Source organism: Ursus arctos, unplaced genomic scaffold, assembly GCF_023065955.2.
Source record: "Ursus arctos isolate Adak ecotype North America unplaced genomic scaffold, UrsArc2.0 scaffold_11, whole genome shotgun sequence".
Lineage (NCBI taxonomy): Eukaryota > Metazoa > Chordata > Mammalia > Carnivora > Ursidae > Ursus > Ursus arctos.
Window position 1 is genome coordinate 16,675,865 of NW_026622775.1, and position 20,272 is coordinate 16,696,136.

The 20,272-nt window shown below is 41.6% G+C and overlaps 1 protein-coding gene across 2 annotated transcripts in view; it reads left to right on the top strand.

Annotated features, from left to right (window-relative positions):
• The window catches only part of AFG2A (AFG2 AAA ATPase homolog A), a 340,553-nt gene extending 320,522 nt beyond the window's left edge, over positions 1-20,031 (top strand). For both annotated transcript variants that reach the window (XM_057310049.1, XM_057310050.1), the window contains exon 16: positions 19,819-20,031. In XM_057310049.1, coding sequence (XP_057166032.1) covers positions 19,819-20,028 — 210 coding nt within the window. In that variant the 3' untranslated portion in view covers positions 20,029-20,031. The remainder of the gene's footprint in view (positions 1-19,818) is intronic.
• The last annotated feature ends 241 nt before the right edge of the window (positions 20,032-20,272 follow it).

Below are 20,272 nucleotides of genomic sequence, written 5' to 3' on the forward strand. Positions count from 1 at the left end.
TAACCAGAGCTACGTGGAAAACAGGAATTTCGAAAAGAACGTTTCAGAAGAATACTTACATTTACTTAAAGTTTAAGGCACGCAAACTAATATCTGTTGTTTATGGGAACACGTGTAGTAGAAGACTACGTGGAGGGAAATGAAAAACATCAAATCCTGGGGAGAATTTCCTCAGGGGAGAGAAGTTGAAATGTCATATCTTAAACCGGGTCATGTGAATACAGGTGTTGATTGTAATCCAGTCTACACTTTTTTATGCCTAAGTATCTCATAGTAATGTTGAAAAGATCAGCCTTAAACTGACACGTTATGGTGCAAAGGGCAAAATGCAACTCCAGCCCTGTTCTGCATTCCCAACCGGCATCACAGTCCTATCCTTCCACCCAATCCCTGGACTTCCAGTGCGATCCACGCACGATGCCTACCACCCCGTGTGTCTGGAAAATCAGAAGTACCAGTATCATGGAATAAAACATAAGGAGGCAAAAAAAAAAAAAAAGATCAGGCTTTTAGGACCCAGGAAACAAATCTGTTGGTGAGAGTTAGTGGTTAGGTGATATGTGTCTTATGGGGGGGGGGTGTAGAGGGGGTTGTGGGGGGAATTAAATCTGGAGTCAGACATCTGTTTCCATGGCACTGTGGTCGCTCAAGGAGCAGGAAGTTAAGAATTTAAAAAGATTTTAGAGCATTACATCTTTAATCTATTACAAACTATTTTTTATATCTTTAGATAGCTAATTATTACCATTGAAAAGGCAATGATCGTTCTTTATTTGAAGTTTGTGCCCTTTTTATAACAATACCAGTAAAAATCTGAGTCACAGAAAAGAGCAGGTCAGGTGTCACTAATCACAGTTTACCCCAGCTTCATCTGCATGAGGGCTTTGCTTGTGATGCCCGAGTCTCCTATGTATGCATTTAAAATTACGTGTGATCCTATTCTTTGGGGTTGGTTGTGAATGAATTACACAGTATAGTTCATGGAAAATTTAACTGCAGCAAGAAAAGAAAATGTCCAGCTTCCTGTCTTAAGAAAACAATTTGCTTTATTGGCATCTGGTCAAATGTTTGTTGTTGGTCCACATTCTCTGCAGGGTTTCAGGATACTCACATTGACACTTTTTTTTTTTTCAGTGTTCCAAGAGGTTTTCATGTGAATAGTGAAATTAGTGTTTCTAACAACGAAATTTAGAAGAATGGCTTCGAACTTTTTACTCCTTTATGACCAAGAAAGTGTATTTATAAGCTTAATTCTGACTGCCCTCAGTTTGCTTGAAAAATGTTCAGTTCTGTGTTATTTCTAATGTATAAAACAGGTTTTTAAAATACTGTATAGGTTTTCCACTTTGGAAAAATAATTTTTGAATTTATAGAAAAACCAAACTTGAGTGTATGTTTAATTTATCTTAATCAGGAGAAGGCTACAGAAAAGTTGCTATAAAGATAGAATGAAGTTATTTCCATGGCCTGTTGTTACTTAAATTTCTGAATGTGAGGTTGTTCAAGTTTTGGTTCATTTTGTCATGTTTCCCTGAGTCCTTCCATTAAAGATGAGCACACAGCAAAGCACCCTTTGAAATTATATATGGGTTGAATTAGCAGTATCTTTTAAATATGGTCCACATAGAAATTCTAATGCTCCAAATTGATTTGCTTTCCTTCCTTCAGTTTTCATTATAACAGTTGCATCATAGATGGCTCTCTACCTAATGTCTATGTCAAATATACCCCAGTAGCCTATATCTTTTAGGACTCACTTTTGGAGAAAAGAATTCATTCTAGCAAATCTAGGCTGAAAGAGATGTTACAAGGTTTTAAATGGGTTGCGAAATTATTGAGAAATTTGTAGATTCCTCTTTCAAGACCGAGTGATAAACATTTCTGGAAAGATGGTTAAAGTGACGCACTTAACATACCACACACAACAAAACCCAAAGAAATGAAAAGAAAGAAAAATAGAGTTCATCTATGCTGAAATCAGGGAACAGATTAAACCCCAGGTAAAGTATTTCAAAAGCTATCCGTCAAGTACAACACATTTGGACCAATTTAAAAAGTTGGTTAATTCCATGAATTCCAGGAAGTTCAACATCTACTCTGTTTCAGAACACATATGATGTGATAGGAAATACTTGATTTTAAGACACCATCAATTGTAAGACTATTAATTTAAAAACATCTTTTTTGGAAAAAAAATAAATTACTGTGATTTTAATATTGTTACATTCTGATTTCAGAAACATTAAAATGTGAAAAATATTTGCGGGGCCTGGGTGGCTCCGTCAGTTAAGCATTTAAACTTTTGGTTTCAGCTCAGGTCATGATCTCAGGGTTCTGGGATTGAGTATAGTGTCAGGCTCCACGCTCAGAGGGAGTCTGCTTAAGGATTTTCTCTCTGCCTCTCACCCTCTGCCCCTGCCCCGACCCTCCCCCACACACAGTCTCTCTCTCTCTCTCTCTCTCTCTCTCTCTCAAATAAATAAATCTTTTTAAAAATGTGAAAAATATTCATATTAAAATCAGTCAAATACAGTTAAGTGAGATGGGAACTGACATGTAATAATATGTTCATATGTTTGTCATAAACCCACAGCAATTAAAATACTATTTGCACCAGCATAATCATAAACAATAACAAAAATGTTGACAGGTAAAAAGGAGAGTTAAGGTTATGGAGCACAGATTATTTGGGGCCAGGAATAATCACAGATTGAAGTATCCCAGAGGGAAATAGCAACAGGGGAAGTATGCCAAAAATCTGGGGGAAAAGATTGGCAGTGGGGGAGAAACAAAGTACTGAAAGACAGAGGTAGAGTAAGTTAGGAGAGACATTATCTGAAGCAAGAGAAAAAAGTTGAGAATACAACTGCTTTGAAATCTCAAAAATGTTAAAATATAGGCAATGTGATAAGAGAGATAATAAAGCATTTGAATAAGATTCAAAAGGACCAGAGCTAATGGAATTTATTTATAACTTATTCCACAAATATGCTCCCACAGATACAAAGTGGCATATTATTTACCATCTATTGGTGAAGTATTCATTATAGCCTATTTGTTATAATAGCAAAATATTAGAACAATTCAAGTATCTATCAATAGAGTATTTAAATAAATTATAGTACATGCATACAATGGAACATTTTAGTGCTATAAAAAAATAAATAAGCTCTTTATAAACTGATCTAGTAATTATTTCCAAGATACAGAGAATCTAAATAACTTACAGCAGATAAATATGCTTAAACTCTGCAAACAGAGAATGCACAATATTTTATTCTCATTATATAATTTATATGTTATATAATAGGGTGTATATATATATATATATATATGCACACACACATATCCACAAAATATTCGCAAATGCAAAAATGGTGCAGAATGTGCCCTATAATCACCATGTAAGAAAACTAAATTGAGAAGGGGCGCCTGGGTGGCAAGCTGGTTAAATGGCTGCCTTCGGCTCAGGTCAGGATCTCAGAGTCCTGGGATTAAGCTCCCTGCTCAGTGGGGAATCTGCTTCTCCCTCTCCGTCTGCTTCTCCCCACCCCCACTCTTGCATGCTGTCTCTCTCTCAAATAAATAAATCTTAAAAACACTAAAACTGAGAAATGTAGAAATAACAAAAACCCAACTATTCAGAATTTCAAAATTCATCTTGAAATGATTCTTTGATCAAAGATGAAATCAAAATAGTAGAATATCTGGAAAATAATGGTGAAAATACTATATATCAAAATCTATGGAATTCAATTAACACTCTACATAGAAGATAATTTATAAATCTAAACAGTTTCATTAATACAATAAGATTAGCCAAATTAAGAAATCTGCTCAAAAAGTTATCCAAAATAACTCCATAATTAACCTTAGGAAAATATAAAGGTAAAAGCTGAAATTAACAAAAACAACAGAAACGATTGATCTGATAGCCCATTTTTGAAGAACAAAATCCAAAACAAATTAATCTTTTTGTAGTGGACAGGATGATACCCCCCCATACACATATACACACAAAGACATCCACATTCTAGTCCGCAGAAACTGTGAAGATAATATGTTACCTTAAATGCCAAAAGGGACTTTACAGATGTGATTAAATTAAGGATCTTGAGATGAGAGGACCCTGGATTTTCTGCATAGGCCCAAAGTAATCATAAAGACCCTTGTAAGGAGGAAAAGAAGGAAGCAGGAGAATCAGAATCAGAGAAGGAGAGGTCAGAGAGAGAAATTTGAAGATGCTACGCTGCTGGCTTTGAAGATGGAGGAAGGGACCACGAAGCAGGGAATGCAGGCAGCCTGTGGGAGCTGGAAAAGTCAAGGAAAAGGGTCCCCCACAGCCTCCAGGACAGCCCTGCCAGCACCTTGATTTTAGTGCCATTTCATAGACGTGTGGCAGCCTTCTGACCTCCAGCACTGGTACAGAATAAGTTTGTGCTGTTTTAAGCCACTGTTTGTGGTAAGATATTACAGCAGCCATAGTAAACTAATATACTTTCTGATTTGCTTTTTAAAAGATAACAAAGCCACAAATACATAAAGTTGAGGGGGAAAGAAACCACATTTATGAATGAAATAAAAAATTAAGAATTTTGTATTATTGTGCCAATAAATTCGAGAACCCTGGTGAAATTGTTGATGTTCATATAGCTACCTCTCTCTCACAAATTCTTAAGCGTGGATGGTTTGATAGGCTAAAATTAATTCAGCTCTTCAATCTAGTCATCGTTATGCCATTGATACTGTTTCAGAGCATAAAGAAAAAGGAAGTTTTCCCAATTCCCGCTATGACTGACATAGTGCCAACCCCCTTTCGCTTGCTACATTTCTTTAAAGAAGCACCTTTAGAAAATTGCTACTCAAAAGACAGTCTCTTCAATAAACGGTGCGGGGAAAATTGGACAGCTATATGCAGAAGAATGAAACTCGACCACTCTCTTATACCATACACAAAGATCAACTCCAAATGGATGAAAGACCTCAGTGTGAGACAAGAATCCAACAAAATCCTAGAGAAGAACACAGGCTGCAACCTCTACGACATCGGCCAAAGCAACTTCTTTCAAGACCCGTCTCCAAAAGCAAGGGAAACAAAAGCAAAAATGAACTTTTGGACTTCATCAAGATAAAAAGTTTCTGCACACCAAAGGAAACAGTCAACAAAACTAAGAGGCAATCCACGGAGTGGGAGAAGATATTTGCAAATGACATTACAGATAAAGGGCTGATATCTAAGATCTATAAAGAACTTCTCAAACTCAACACTCAAAAACAAATAACCCAGTCAAAAAATGGGCAGAAGACATGAACAGACACTTCTCAAAAGAAGACATCCAAATGGCCAATAGACACATGAAAAAATGTTCAACATCACTAGCCATCAGGGAAATACCAATCAAAACCACAATGAGGATCCACCTTCCACCAGTTAGAGTGGCAAAAATTAACAAAACAGGAAACAACAAATGTTGGCCTGGATGTGGAGAAAGGGGAACCCTTTTACACTGTTGGTGGAAATGCAAGCTGGTGCAGCCACTCTAGGAAACAGCATGGAGGTTCCTCAAGAAGTTAAAAATAGAGCTACCCTATGACCCAGAAATTGCACTACTAGATATTTACCCCAAAGATACAGACGTAGTGAAAAGAAGGGACACATGCACCCTAATGTTCATAGCAGCAATGTCCACAATAGCCAAACTGTGGAAGGAGCCGAGATGCCCTTCAACAGATGAGTGAATAAAGATGTGGTCCATATATACAATGGAATATTATTCAGCCATCAGAAAAGATGAATACCCACCATTTGCATCAACATGGACGGAACTGGAGGGAATTATGCTAAGCGAAGTAAGTCAAGCAGCAAAAGACAATTATATGGTTTCATGCATATGTGGGACATAAGCAATAGCACAGAGAAGCAATAGTACAGAGGCCATAGGGGAAGGGAGGGAGATCTGAAGGGGGAGAAATCAGAGAGGGAGATGAACCATGAGAGACTATGGACTCCGGGAAACAAAGTGAGGGTTTCAGAGGGAAGGGGTTGGGGTTGGGGTAACAGGGTGATGGGTATTAAGGAGGGCATGTGTTGTGATGAACACTGGGTGTTATACGCAACTAGTGAATCATTGAACACTACATCAAAACTGAGGATGTACTATACAGTGGCTAACTGAACATAATAAAAAAAAATTACTACTCAGAATCAAATAATTTAGCATATTAATAGATCAAAATAGAGAACAAGGCATTCAGTATGGAATTCAACATTCATTTCTCATTTTTTTCGAAAGGTAAAGATAATATTAACATGCTAAAATAATACTAAACCAATGGCCTGAAAAGTAATTAAATATCAGAAACTAGGGCAATTTTTTATCGTTGTTCTTTGAGTGCTAGTGCATGAAGTCGTACAAGGAAATGAAGTAAAAACCCCAAGATAATTGAGGGGTTATTATGTAACAAATATAGTCTCAGACTTCACTGGCTGTTAAAAAAAAAATAAGGGTACATTTCCTTTCACACCCAATTTACGTCTCTAAGTTTTCATTCTCCTATAACCGAAAGTCCATTCTACTGATTTTACTCCTTCAAATACTTACTGGGATTCCCCTGATGAACACTTCAATGTTTGTCCAGCACATATTGGCAGTAGCTTAACACCCTCTTCACTGCCCACCTCTGTCCCGAAGTCTCTCCCATGTAAGGCACTCCTCACCCCTGGGCCCCTGGTGCTATTTCTTAACAAGCTCCTCCAGGTCACCAGCAATTCCCTATCACTTCGTCCCAAGTGTGGGCAAGGACCCTGCCTCAGCGCCCCCAGGGCACAGGCTAAGGCCAGACCATGGATTTTTACAAAACTACTGCTAATAAGGAACAATTACAATGATGAAAAGAAAACATTTCAATTTCATATTGGCTATCAGTGCTCCTAGTGTCTAGATGCATGTTCCTCCATAAGCGTATGCTCTATCTTGCTCTCTTCCTACCACCCTGTTCAGAGAGCCAGCCTATCACATACTGAGCGTCCACAGTGGAGGGGACAGGGGCGAGGGCCTAGAGCTTGGATCCATGCCAATGGCCAATGATGTCATCAATTGTGCCAAGTAGCAGGGGGTTAGTTAACACAGGGAGATTTGAGAAAAGTGGCTCAGAGAGCATGGAAGCTCCATGCCCTTTCCCCACACCTTGCCCTATGCATCTTTTCTATCTGGCTATTCCTGAGTTTTATCTTTTATAATAAGCCAGTGATCTAGAAAGTAAAACGTTTCTCTGAGCTCTCTGAGCAGCTATAGCCAATTAATCAACCCAAAGGAGTAGGTTATAGGAACCTCTGATTTATAGATGGTCCTAAGCACAAGTGACAACCTGGACTGACTACTGGCATCCGAAGGTGGCCGGGGCGGGGGCGGGGGCGGGGATGGTGTGGAGGCTGTCCTCCTAAAGGACTAAGCTCTTAACCTGTGGAAGCTGACTCTATCACCAGGTAGTGTTGGAATTAAATTGAACTGAGTTAATAGCTCAACGGTTGGAAGAAAAATCCCCACATCAGAATTGGTGTTAGGATCATATATGTTTTTTTCTGGACTTCTGAAAAGGAGCGCCGAAAAAATTTGTGCCACGTTGACTATGTGGCTGCAATAATTATTATGGTGCTGGTCTTCATATAGTAATGATATGCATGCTCTTTTATTATAGGAAATACTTTGTTTCCTGAATTTCATTAGTTTTTCAAAAATTGTCTTTAAAATGCACATGATCAAAATCTTTTCTGCAGGTTCTCATGACATAAACAAACAAACAAAAATAAACTCAACAATATTTAGATTTGGAAGCAACTTATATAACCTGGTTTCACCCTAATTATACAACTTTGTTTTCCACCACTCTCAAACAGTACCTTCTATATTTGCTAAAAATTGGGGGTTTAGGCCTCATTCAGTTTGCCACGAGAAGCCCATGTTCGGTTCTGAGTTTGATGGTCTATAGAGATTTCACATTCCTAATCTCTTGGCATTCTTTCAGCCAGAAGTATCTCTTTCCTCTCTGTCCCTCTCTCTCCCTGTCTGATGCCCATCAACAGTTTGGTATCTGCCTGAAATATCAGAAGTACTGTGGAGTCTACTCTGTTGGTTGTCTGAAATGGCGGCCTACTTTTCGTAAGATTAAGATGCCAGAGCTTTCCTGATGTAATAAAGATGAAGGAATTTAGCCCTAGATCCTGGTAAGTTACAGCGCCAGGGAAGATGACAGGCCCCAGGCCCTAGGGCAGGCTTGGCCTCTAACAGGAGACACAAAGGTGCCTATGGCGACAGAGAGAGAGGCAGGGTAGATGGTACTGGGCAATAAGTGGAGAGATTTGATGGAAATTTAGGACTGTTTTTCTTAATGAAATCGGAAGCTCTGTTCTCAGCTGAGTATGGGGTTGGAGGAGGAAGTTTGGGAGGTTTGGGAAGAAAGAGTAAATGGCGCATAAATGTGTAGGAAGATGACAGGGCAGCACTAAGTTCCCACAGAGGTCAGTGGTCAGGAAATTAGAGCACAAAGAATTTCCTGTCATTGCTCAAATTCTTATATTTTACCTTAAATTCATACCATTTTTATAGTTTTCCTCCACGTTTTTTTCCATCTTATTTTAGCATGTAACAGCCTAAAATCAGTCCAAATTTAATCCCCAATTTCCAGTGTAAGTGAAGGAAAATCACTTGGCTTCTGTGCCAAATAATTTTTTTAAAAATCCTTTTTTATTTGCATATTTCCACAAAAAAATTTTGTGGGCCTCTGTGCTTTGCCCCCCCCCCCCCCAACTAACTTCTCAGCAGGAATTCCTCGGAAAGCTTGATGAGGGTGAATGAATGAGTGCGGAAGAGCCCATTGGCTGAGCGTTGAAGGATGATAGCCGTTTCAAGGGCTCCTACTCGGCTCTCCTGCCTACGGTCAAAAGGGAAATCTGGCCTTATGTCTCCTGGGTTCCCCTTCAACAAACTGCCACTTTACCCCTCCACATAGCTTCCGTTTTAGTAATAAAATGTGTACTAAAAGCTAGAACTTGGAATCATTCAAGTAGCTATAGAAATACTAACACACATTTTCAAACATTTTGTAAGTCATAAAGACCCACACTTTTGTAAAATGTGATTTTTAGGAAGTTTTTTTACAGAAAGCTGTTAAAAATATATATATTACAGTGAAGTTTTAGCACAGAGCCAGATTGTACTAAACCCAAAGAACAGTGAGGATTTTTCCAGTGGCTACTGGGGTAACGTGCGTGTCCTTTTCTCCTCTTAAGATGGGTTAAAGTGCACCACCAAGAGCGCACCAGCCCTGGAATGGTCCAGTAGCTCAGAATCACAGGAATTTGCCCATGGCTCTGGGTGGAAGCTGTCTGGCATCGCCGCCCTGTGTCAGGTTTCTCCTGTGGTCTCAGGGAAGAGAGGGTCCCCACGAGCTTATCTCCTCCGCCCTTGCCCGGGGTATCAGTGGAGGTGGAGAGTAAGGAGGGTCTTTCCGCCCCCCCACATGCTGGTCCACCAAGCGTGCTGGGTACCACTCGTCGAGTCTTCCTTTGGTCCTTCCCGTTGCGCTCTTCGCTCCTTCACCGGGCACTTGGCGGGCCAGCTCCAAGGGACTAAAGGTGAATTCCATTAGGAAGCACACTGGGGAGGAAAGGAAAAAGAATTTTGGCAAAATCACAAAATGTGCATAATAATATACCAATTGGAATGGAATACTCACCCATTTCACGGGGGCGCTGTGAGAACTAATTAATGTTTGTAAAGGCCTTTGAGTTCCTCGGAGGGAAGGTGCCACCAGAGTGCTAAGCATGATTGTGAAGGGATTATGTGCACAAATACAATACCAGGAGCCAGGATATTACTAAAAATAAAGCAGAACTTTCTGTGAGGAAAGTAAGGAAGGAAATGCCTCACTGAAAAAAGCTTAACTGTCTTTTAATACAAATGCTTAGGCTACCGAGTAATGGAACAGCAAATCTGAGACTCTATTCTAAGTAAAGGATTATGTTTTCTCGGCATTGTCAAGGTGCAGTGGAACAAAACAAAATGACTGCTTTACCCTAAAGAGGGTTATAGTCTTTGAAAAAGAGATTAAGAGGATGTTTGGCTATTGCACTCTGCAGTCCATCCAGGACGAAAAAGGCAACAGTAAAGCAAACGTTTGTTTGCACTTGAGGGGAGGGGAGTTTTGAAAATTAAAGAAAGGAGACGGTTCCAAGTTGAAATAACTATTGGTGATTGCTCCCAATAAATCTAGCGATAAGATTAAAGCTTGTTAGAAACCTAAATGCATTTTGCAGTTGCTTCTTTCTGAAACAGCTGCTTGAAACCCTGAGTTTGAAATTACAGGAGTAATGTCTTCTTGCTCGTGTGTTTACAGAGAATGGTCACATTAACTGTATAAAAACAAAACAACACAAACGAGACCCTCTACGTTGTCCGTACCGTCAGCTACACACCCCGTATTTTCGGACAGATTCCACAGTGCTTCACAAGTCCCCTTTAAGCACTGGGTTAGCAAAACTAAGAGCAGAAATAGAAATGACAATGGTCTCCTTTTCCTTAACCTCTTCTTTCTGACCATTTCCTTCTCCTCCACCTGCGTATTTTGTAACAAGTCCTCTGAGGTTTGAAACAGATTAGTAAACACATAAATCCTTTAATGTCACAGAATACTTTCCCCGGCAGAGATGGGATTAATCTGCCAGCCCAGCAAATTCTACATTTCAAATACCTCAGATAAGCCATTTCTGCCAATCCCCAAATTTATGGCACAAAGGTCATTTTATTTGCATGTTTGCACTACTTAGACTTTCTTTCTCCATGCTTCCTTCCCATTCCATCTCCAACTCTCTCTGTTTTCTACCTTTGCAAATGTCCTGTATGTTGCGTTTAGAAAAGCATCGAAGCGCACACACAGTAACCTGCGAAGGGTTCTCAGAGAAGGCAGAGGAGTGACAGAATGGGGAACGTGAACCACCTTCCATTGGCCCAGAGGGTCCATCTCCAGAAACTCCCAAGGCAGCTTCGTTCTGGCTCTGGCTGTGGAACTCTGGTTATGAGGACTGAACGTCATGGCCAGGCCTGGGGACTACCTAGCCATCAGTCTTTGCTTCTCAAAAATTTTGCTATAATAATGAGGAAACCCTGGGCTGGTTCCATAGACCCTGTTTAGACATTTTACAAACTAGAAATGGGATGGGACAGCGGGGTGGCTTAGTCGGTTAGCGTCTACCTTCGGCTCAGGTAATAATCCCAGGGACCTGGAATCGAGTCCTGCATGAGGCTCCTTGCTCAGTGGGGAGCCTGTTTCTTCCTCTGCCTGCCTCTCTCCCTGTTCGTACTCTGTCTCCCTCTCTCTCTCTCCCTCTCTCTCTCTGACAAATAAATAAATAAATCTTAAAAAAAAAAAAACTAGAAATGGGTTGAGTTTTCTACAAATAGAGAAGGCAAGCAGAATGGCCTGTGATCTTAGAACTAAAAGGTATTTCTAATGACCATTTAATTCAGTGACTTGTCCAAGGTCACATAGTGAGAGGTAGGGGCAGTTTGGTGGATGACAGCCACATCTTCTGCCTGCCAGAGCCATCAGGTTCTTACCACAGCACAATGCTTCCCTAAGGAAAGGATCACCACATGGCTCTCACTCAGGAATCCAGGGAGAAAAAGACTATTTTCGGGGTATTTACTCAAAACCATTGGGTAAATTCTGACTCATATTAACATTTCCCTTTACTCACCCTTTGAAATCTGAGCGACGTGAGTCACTGAACTATTCTATCCTCTTGGTTGGTGACCAAAGGGAAATGCTTCATTTTAAGAAGTAGATCCTCATAGCTGTTATGGATAAATTTCTGAGAGTCACAATGAACAAAGATATGACGAATAATGAAGCAGGAAGATTCCTGCAGCTGTGAGCCCTACAAGTCCTCATGGCACGTGGGCCAGAGAGACTCCTCCTTCCTGAAATACAAGGTCTCCATCAGGGCGTTAAGTTAAAATAGCAGGAACAATGGGGTAAGGAAGAATGAGAATGTAAGCATGACTCTAAAGAACAGACGTGACATCAGGACATTTTATTTCAAAACACCAAACTAGAATAACAAATGAAACACAGCAATGCGCAACAGGACGGCTAAATCTTGGCAATGTGGTATTAAGTGAACGAGAATGTCCCCAAAGATCATATATGACATGTACCCTTTATAGTAGTTTAAAGCAACTAAAATTTTTTAAAATATGCGCAGTTTAGGAATACAATAAAACAATGTAGAAAGAAAAGCAAGGAAATGAATTCAGAATTCAGGCTGATGGGTGGGGAGGTCAGGGGTCACATTTGTGGAGGAATGTATGATTAGGTGTGAGTCATTTTCTGGTCCTATTTTTGTTTTGCGAGATGGGTTCATAGATGTTTATTACATTATTAAAAATAACGGAATAAATTTAGGCCAAACAGTCACAGCCTGATGATAGCAATGTATCATGAATCAAGGATCTTGATTAATCCAATTGACAAAGACCAAATAAAAAAATTTTTAGTCTTATGTCATTTTTATGACGGTTACATTAGTTTCTTAAGGCTGCTGTAACGCACTGAGTGGTTTAACAACAGAAACTCAGGGCCTCACATTCCTGGAGGCTCTGGAAGTGCAAAATGAAGGGTTGGTTCCTTCCCAGGGCCCTGAGGAAGGATGTGTCCCAGGTCTCTCTCCATGTTTTGTAGACACTGTCATCTTCTCTCTGTGCTGCCTCTGCGTCCAACTTTCCGCCTTTTTTAAGACACACTAGTCATATTGGATTAAGAATCCCTCTACTGCCTTAATTTGAACATGGTTACCTCTCTCAAGATCCTTTCCAAAGGAGTCACATTCTGTGGTTCCTGGGGTTGGGATTCAACATATCATTTTTGGGAGGACACAATTCAACCTACGACAACGATGGACAGTCCTTGACTTGTTAACATCCATGGCACTGGGGAGGAAAGAAGATCGTTACTTTCATTGTGAATCAGTGAGACAGTTTTCCAAGTTTTTTGTTTTTGTTTTTGTTTTCCCATTCTGGCACTGCTGGCTTAAACGTTGTTAATGGAAGAAAGCATAGAAAGATCACCAGACTCCTCTAAGAGTTTGCAAGAGAGAGAGACAGATAGACAGAGAGACAGAGACAGAGAGAGGAATCTCAGTCCTTGAAAGTCTTTGACTTGATCACAGATTCATGCATACCTCAGACACTGCAGCTTTGGACCCAGACTACCCCAATAAAACAAACATGGCAAAAGCGTGAACTCCGCAGTACCGTGAGTCCATTGAATGTTTTAGTTTCCCAGAGCAAATAAAAGTTATGTTTATAATATACTGTAACTTATTAAATGTGCAATAGTGTTATGTCTAAAAAAAAATGTACTAACTTAATTAAAAAATACTTCATTGCTAAAGAAAAGTTACTTTATTGCGAACCATCATCCAAGCTTTCAGTGAGTCATAATGACTGATCATAGATCATACAAATATAATAATAATGAAAATGTTTGCAATAATGTGAGAATGACCAAATTGTGACACAGAGACATGAAGTGAGTGCGTGCTGTTGAAAAAATGGTGCCAGTAGACTTGACACAGGGTTGCCACAACCTTCAGTTAGTAAAAAAAAAAATATGATTATCTGTGAAGCAGGAGAACCTGAGGTAGGCCCGGACTGATTACAAATCTTTACACCAACACTGATTCATTCTCCTTAAACTGCTGCTGGATCCTATGTATCCTTTCTCATATGCAACATGGATCAACGTTTAAAAGGTGCCAACTTCTCGTTTCTGAAATCAATTGATAACATGGACTTTTCAAAGTTAGATGTACAAGGTTGTTTATGGCAACATTGTTTGAACTAACAACAATGACAACAGAGGAAATACTATCCTGAAAGTGTCCCAGTAAGGGAATGGTTGAATAAATTATGGTATATCCAGTCTGTGCAAGCATAAAAATGAACAATAAGAATTAATAATAATAGCCAAGTAATGATAAAGCATTCGCTATGTGCAAGGTCTGTGCTAAGTGAACTTACATATATTGTCCAATTTATTCCCAGCAAGGTGGCTTATTTGCCCCATGTACTGTTGAGGAAACTGGGAACTAAGAGACTTGAGAGGCCAAGTAACTCGGATCTCACACCGCCAGTAACCTAGCAGAGCAGGACTCAAACCAAGGAAGTACATAAAATGAGAAAAAAAAAAAGCTTTGGAAAATGTGTACCAAGGTATGAACAGCAGTTATCACTCTAAAGCAATAGGGGGGCGCCTGGGTGGCGCAGTCGTTAAGCGTTTGCTTTGGGCTCAGGGCGTGATCCCAGAGTCTTGGGATCGAGCCCCATATCGGGCTGCTCCGCAGGGAGCCTGCTTCCTCCCCTCCCACTCCCCCTGCTTGTGTTCCCTCCCTCTTTCGCTGTCTCTGTCAAATAAATAAATAAATAAAATCTTAAAAAAAAAAAAAAAAAGCAATAGGGGTTATCGCCAAATTTTCTTTTCTTTTTTAAAAACCCAAATGTGTGTCTCAGACCCATTTCTGCCTTTCCGCCCCCACTGTTCCCAGTTAGATCCGGGTTTCGTCATCTCGTGCTTCGTGCACACGCCAGCCTCCCGCTCCCCGCTCTCCTCTAAGCACACTGCAGGAGCCGGGCGTGTGGCGGTCACCTCCTGGCTTCCACGGAAGTGCAACTCTTCAGGCTGGAAGCACCTAGCCACTCCCTTACCATGGTTTCCTCTCGGGCTCAGTGTGCCCAGGGCTGCCGGAGAAGCCTCGTCTTCCTCCTGCCCCTCCCCCTCCACGTGTCTGCCACCTCAGGGTCCTTAAGTAGTTTGCACCCTCAGCCGCCACACCTTTTCGTCCTTCTCTGCTGAGCCGAAGCCTTCGGCACACAGCCCAAGACCCCAACTCCACAAAACTGCCCCCCTCGCTCTGCCAGCCTTCAGCGTCCTCTCCTTTCCGTGAGCTCCCGTGTCATCTGCACGATTCATTTTGGCCCTTAAATGCTCTTGCATTACCAGTGTACTGTTTCGTTCGTGCGTTCTGCCTTGTTGGACAGTAGCTCATGAGAGCAAACAGCACTTATTTTCCTTTTTTGGAACTCTGTTCCGCTCAGCACCGTGCTGTATCTCTACCCGCCCTCCAAGAAACGTGTATTTAATAATGCCAGTGCATTAAGGTGGCTACGTTTAAAATAGCAACTTTACGGATACTGTCCACAAACAAAATAATAAAGAGTTTACATAAGGTAAGCTAGGAAGCATAAATTTTCCCCGAGAGTAGATCGACCTGGCCTAGGTTTATGCTGTAATGCTCCGCTATGCTTCTGGTCCTGTAAGGCTCTAAACCTCACGCCGCAGCTAACTGAGCTTCCCGCGCCGGTCTTCCAGTAGAGGGAAGAGAGGACCATGGCTTAGTAGCTCTAATCAGTCTAACATGCTGACTTCGATATCCTAGCGCTCTCCTGTGACTGGGTTTCTTTCTACCTCTTTTCCAACAGACATACTTTCTGCTTGTTACCCAGATCCTTCAATGATTGGCTTTCCCACCCTGAATTGAACCCTCTCCATGGCTGAGGCCCCATATCAGCTGCGGGCTTCCCATGTCACCATCTGCCTGGCTGGACATCTATAAGGGCTTGTACCTAGACCTTTCCTTGGATTTTGGACTAGGTTTGAAATTTTAGTTAATGGCATTGAAATTCCAGGCACCCTTTCCTGATATGGATTTATCTCCCGTATTCATACCTAGTATGGGATTCATAGCAGAGAATTATTGGAATCTCAGTTTTCTAAAATGTTGCTGTGTACGGGCTCAGGATTATATAAGACCTTTTCTTGATGAAGGGAGGCTGGTTAGCTTGATCACTGGGAGAAGATAATCAGAGTTAGGTCAGGGGACAGACTGGTAGGAACAGCAGTGTTGAGGAGGGAGCAGATGCCACGCCCCGGCTTCGAGCCTGCAACAACCGGATGGTGGTGCGCTCCCCCTGGGCAGCCCTCGCTTTGGTGACCTTGATTCTTGGCCGCCTCCACTGTCCAACCCATCCTCGAAAGTTGAGAGAATATGAAGAAAACACTCATTCAAGGAGAAGGAATTAAAATATCTGTGTGGCACCAAAAGCTCTCCTGGCCTCTAAACAGTCAGGATCAAGGGCATTCTGCTGAGGAAAAGCAGGCAGAGCTGTGCTAAAGAGCTTAGACTTCACATTCAGACAGTTCTAGAATTTAATCCCAGCTCTACTGTTGACTTCCTGTGTGATCCCCAGTAAATCCCCCAACCTCACCAATACAGATTTCTTATTCTGTCCTAGGAAGACCTGTTTTTGCCCACAGAGCATTTCTGACACCAGAAGTGCGGGCTTTCCAGACCAGGCAATGTTCTGTGGATGGAACAGAGCGTCCCACAAGTCAATTAGATTCGGACACTAACTACCTGAACTTAGCACAAATCCTACAGGCTAAGGGCTCATCCCATAAGGCTGCCTCCCATTTCAGATGCCAATTGCAAGTCTGGGTCACTCATATTTCTGACCGACTGGCTATACATCAGAGATGCCCATCACCCCCTCCTCAGGTTCGGTTATTTTCTAGAACAGCTCCCATAACTCAGGAAGGCATCTACTGACTACCACCAGTTTACTATAAAAGAATATAGCTCGGGGGTAGCCAAATGCAAGGAATGCATAGGGCAAGTTATGGAGGAAAGGGACAGAGCCTCCAGGCCCTCTCTAGGTCCAGCACCGACCCAGCACCTTTATACGTTCACCAACGCTGAAGTTCTCGGAGCCCCGTTGTTTGAAAAAGGGAGGGTTATGGAGGTTCCAATATGTAGGGATGATTGGTGAAACCATTAAACTATTGGCCATTGTTGATTAACTCAATCTCTAGGCTCATTCCACTCCCCAGAGATTGGGGGTGGGGCTGAAAGTTCTGTCTAATCACATGTTTGGCTCCTCAGGCAACCAGCAACCCAACTGAAGCTACTTAAGGGCTCACGTAGAGTCACGTCATTAGCATAAACTCAGCTGTATTTGATGGGGTTTATTATGAATAACAAAAGGTGCTCCAATCGCCCCCATGGCTTAGGAAACTACAAGGGTTTTAGGAGGTCTGTGCCAGGAGTGTGGATCAGAGACCACATATATATTTCTTATTATATCCCAATATCACACTCTGAAACACAAAAGTCATAACATCTACCTTTTAAGGTTGTGAAGGATAAAGGAAAACATGTATATAAAGTGTGACCCAGGCTCATCTTTAAGGAGCTCATTGGCCTACCGTTCCCACCTCTCTCCCAGCCGGCGCTCTGAGCACAGGGCACGGCCTCCCTGAGTGTACATCCTTCTGCTCTTTATACACATCCTGTGGCCATGTGAACAATTCAGAGAAGTTTTTCTGCGGCAGCCATCACCTGTTCCTTTTCACAGAAATTATTTACGAGTGTTCGACCTGACGTGCGTTTTCTATTTGTGGTTGCTGTTGTTTCTGCAGAATCCCCCCTTTCTCAGGAATGATATTTCTGGTCAACGGGAGCATATCCATCATTTTTCTGAACTTTCTAAAGCCTGTTTTCCAAAATCCAGGACTCACGTCAGCTCAGCCTGATGGTCCTTTTCCTCTCTTTGACCCAGAATGACGCAGTCAGTTTTTCCCTAGGATCCTGGAAGTTACACAATAGCCATCAAGTTCTTTGTCGTCAGAATTAAGTCAAGAATAGTAGTTCCTTTGTTGTTTCCTCTGTCTTTCTGGTGTTGAGAGTATTATGAAGGCTGGCAAGGGCTTATTACACGGCTTACTTTTAGCAGAACAAGACTTCTAGTAAAATCTGAACCTTTGAAACTGGTTCCCATCATCGTCCATTTGCCTGTTTATTACCTAGTATTGATAAAGCGTCTTCCCACACCGCTTTCACAATAATAAAACAGTAATAGATTACATTTATTGAGCATTTTCAATGTGTGTACCAGGCACTTGCTAAGCACTTTAAGTACATCATAATTTTTTTTTAAAGATTTTATTTATTTATTTGAGAGAGAGAGAGACAGCCAGCGAGAGAGGGAACACAAGCAGGGGGAGTGGGAGAGGAAGAAGCAGGCTCCTAGTGGAAGAGCCTGATGTGGGGCTCGATCCCAGAAGGCCAGGATCACTCCCTGAGCCGAAGGCAGACGCTTAACGACTGAGCCACCCAGGTGCCCCCTAAGTACATCATAATTTTTAACCTTAAAAACAACCCAGCAAGTATATATACACAGTAGAATATTGTATAGTCTTAAAAAAGAAGGGGATCCTAGGGGTCCCTGGCTGGCTCAGTCAGTAGAGCATGCGACTCTTGATCTGGGAACTGTGGAGTCGGGCCCCACGTTGGGAGTAGAGATTGCTTAAAAATAAAATCTTAGGGGCACCTGGGTGGCTCAGTCAGGTAAGTGTCTGCCTTGGGCTCAGGTTATGATCCCAGGGTCCTGGGATCGAGCCCCACATCAGGCTCCCTGCTCAGCTGGGAGCCTGCTTCTCTCTTTCCCTCTGCCTGCCGCTCCCCTGCTTGTGTGCTCTCCATCGAATAAATAAATAACAAGTAAAACCTTTTAAAAATATATAAGATTGGGGCGCCTGGGTGGCACAGCGGTTAAGCGTCTGCCTTCGGCTCAGGGCGTGATCCCGGCGTTCTGGGATCGAGTCCCACATCAGGCTCCTCCGTTGTGAGCCTGCTTCTTCCTCTCCCACTCCCCCTGCTTGTGTTCCCTCTCTCGCTGGCTGTCTCTATCTCTGTCAAATAAATAAATAAAATCTTTAAAAAAATAAAAAAAAAAAAAATAAAAATATATAAGATAAAATAAAATCTTAAAAAAAAAAGAAGGGAATCCTGTCATTTGCAACAACATGGATGGAACTTGAGGGCATTATGCAAAGTAAAATAAGCCACACAGAGAAAGGCAAATACTGCACAGTATCACTTATATATGAAATCTTAAAAAAAAATTGAATTCATAGAAAGAGAGAGCAAAGGGGTTGCCAGGGCCAGTGGGGTAGGGGAAATAGAGAGAGGTTGGTAAAAGGGTACAAACTTTCAGTTATAAAATAAATTCTAAGGATCTAATGTATAACGTGGTGACTATAGTTGATAACGCGGTACTGCGTAAATTGAAATTTGCTAAGAAAGTAGAACTTAAGTGCTCTCCTCCAGAAAAAGAGGCAAATATGTGAGATGATGAATGTTTAATAAACTCAATGGCCAGGTCCTTTTGGAATGCACATGGGTATCAGATCATCACATCATACACTTTAAATACTTACAATTTTGTCAATTCTACCCCAGAAATGGGGAGAAAAACAACACTCTACGGTAAGTGCTATTTCTAGATCCCATTTTACGGATCTGGAAACCGAAGCACAAGAAGGTTATGCAATAAGTAGGACAGCCAGGATTCCAAACCCAGAGCCTATCTTAGAACTGCTTCTCACACTCGGGTTCTAACACTGGCTCCCTCACTCACCAGTTTTATGACTTTGGAAAAGTTGCTTAATATCCGTCTCTCAATTTCTTTATTTGTAAAAATGAGAATAACAGTAGCAACTTCACAGGGGTCGTTATGGGGATGAGCTGAGGTCACGTTTGGGGCAGCTCCTTCTCTAGTGAGCAGGCGCGCGCCAGCAGCAGCTGTCAGGAGTCCAAGTATCCCCCCTACTCCTGCCACCACTGTGTATCCCTTGCTCTCAAGCTGCTCCTTTTCTTCACATGTTCATGTTTCTTTTTTATTTTATTTTATTATTTTATTTTAGAAAGAGAGAGAGAGCACAAGCAGGAGAAGAGCAGAGGGAGAGAGAGAATCTCAAGCTGACTCTGCCCTGAGCAGGGAGCCTGACTCCAGGTCCAATCCCACCACACTTCCATCATACCTGAGCGGAAATCAAGAGTCAGCGCTTAACCAGCGGAGCCACCCAGGCGCCCCCCACATGTTCATATTTCTGAAGCCAAATTCTGTCTTATAACCAATGCATGCATTTGATGAGGTTTAGATTTTTTCCCGAAAAGTTACTACTTTATGGTATGTCTTTCTATAAATGGCATCTCTGAATCAAGGAAATAGAGTATTTCCATGTGTATTTGTTTTCTTTGTCTAGCTAGTTTATTGATGACTTAAAGGCAAGAGGCATTTCTTACATTTTTCTGGGTCCTCTCAACACCCAATACCAAGTCTCACACACTGCAACTGCTCAATAAATAGCTGTAGGA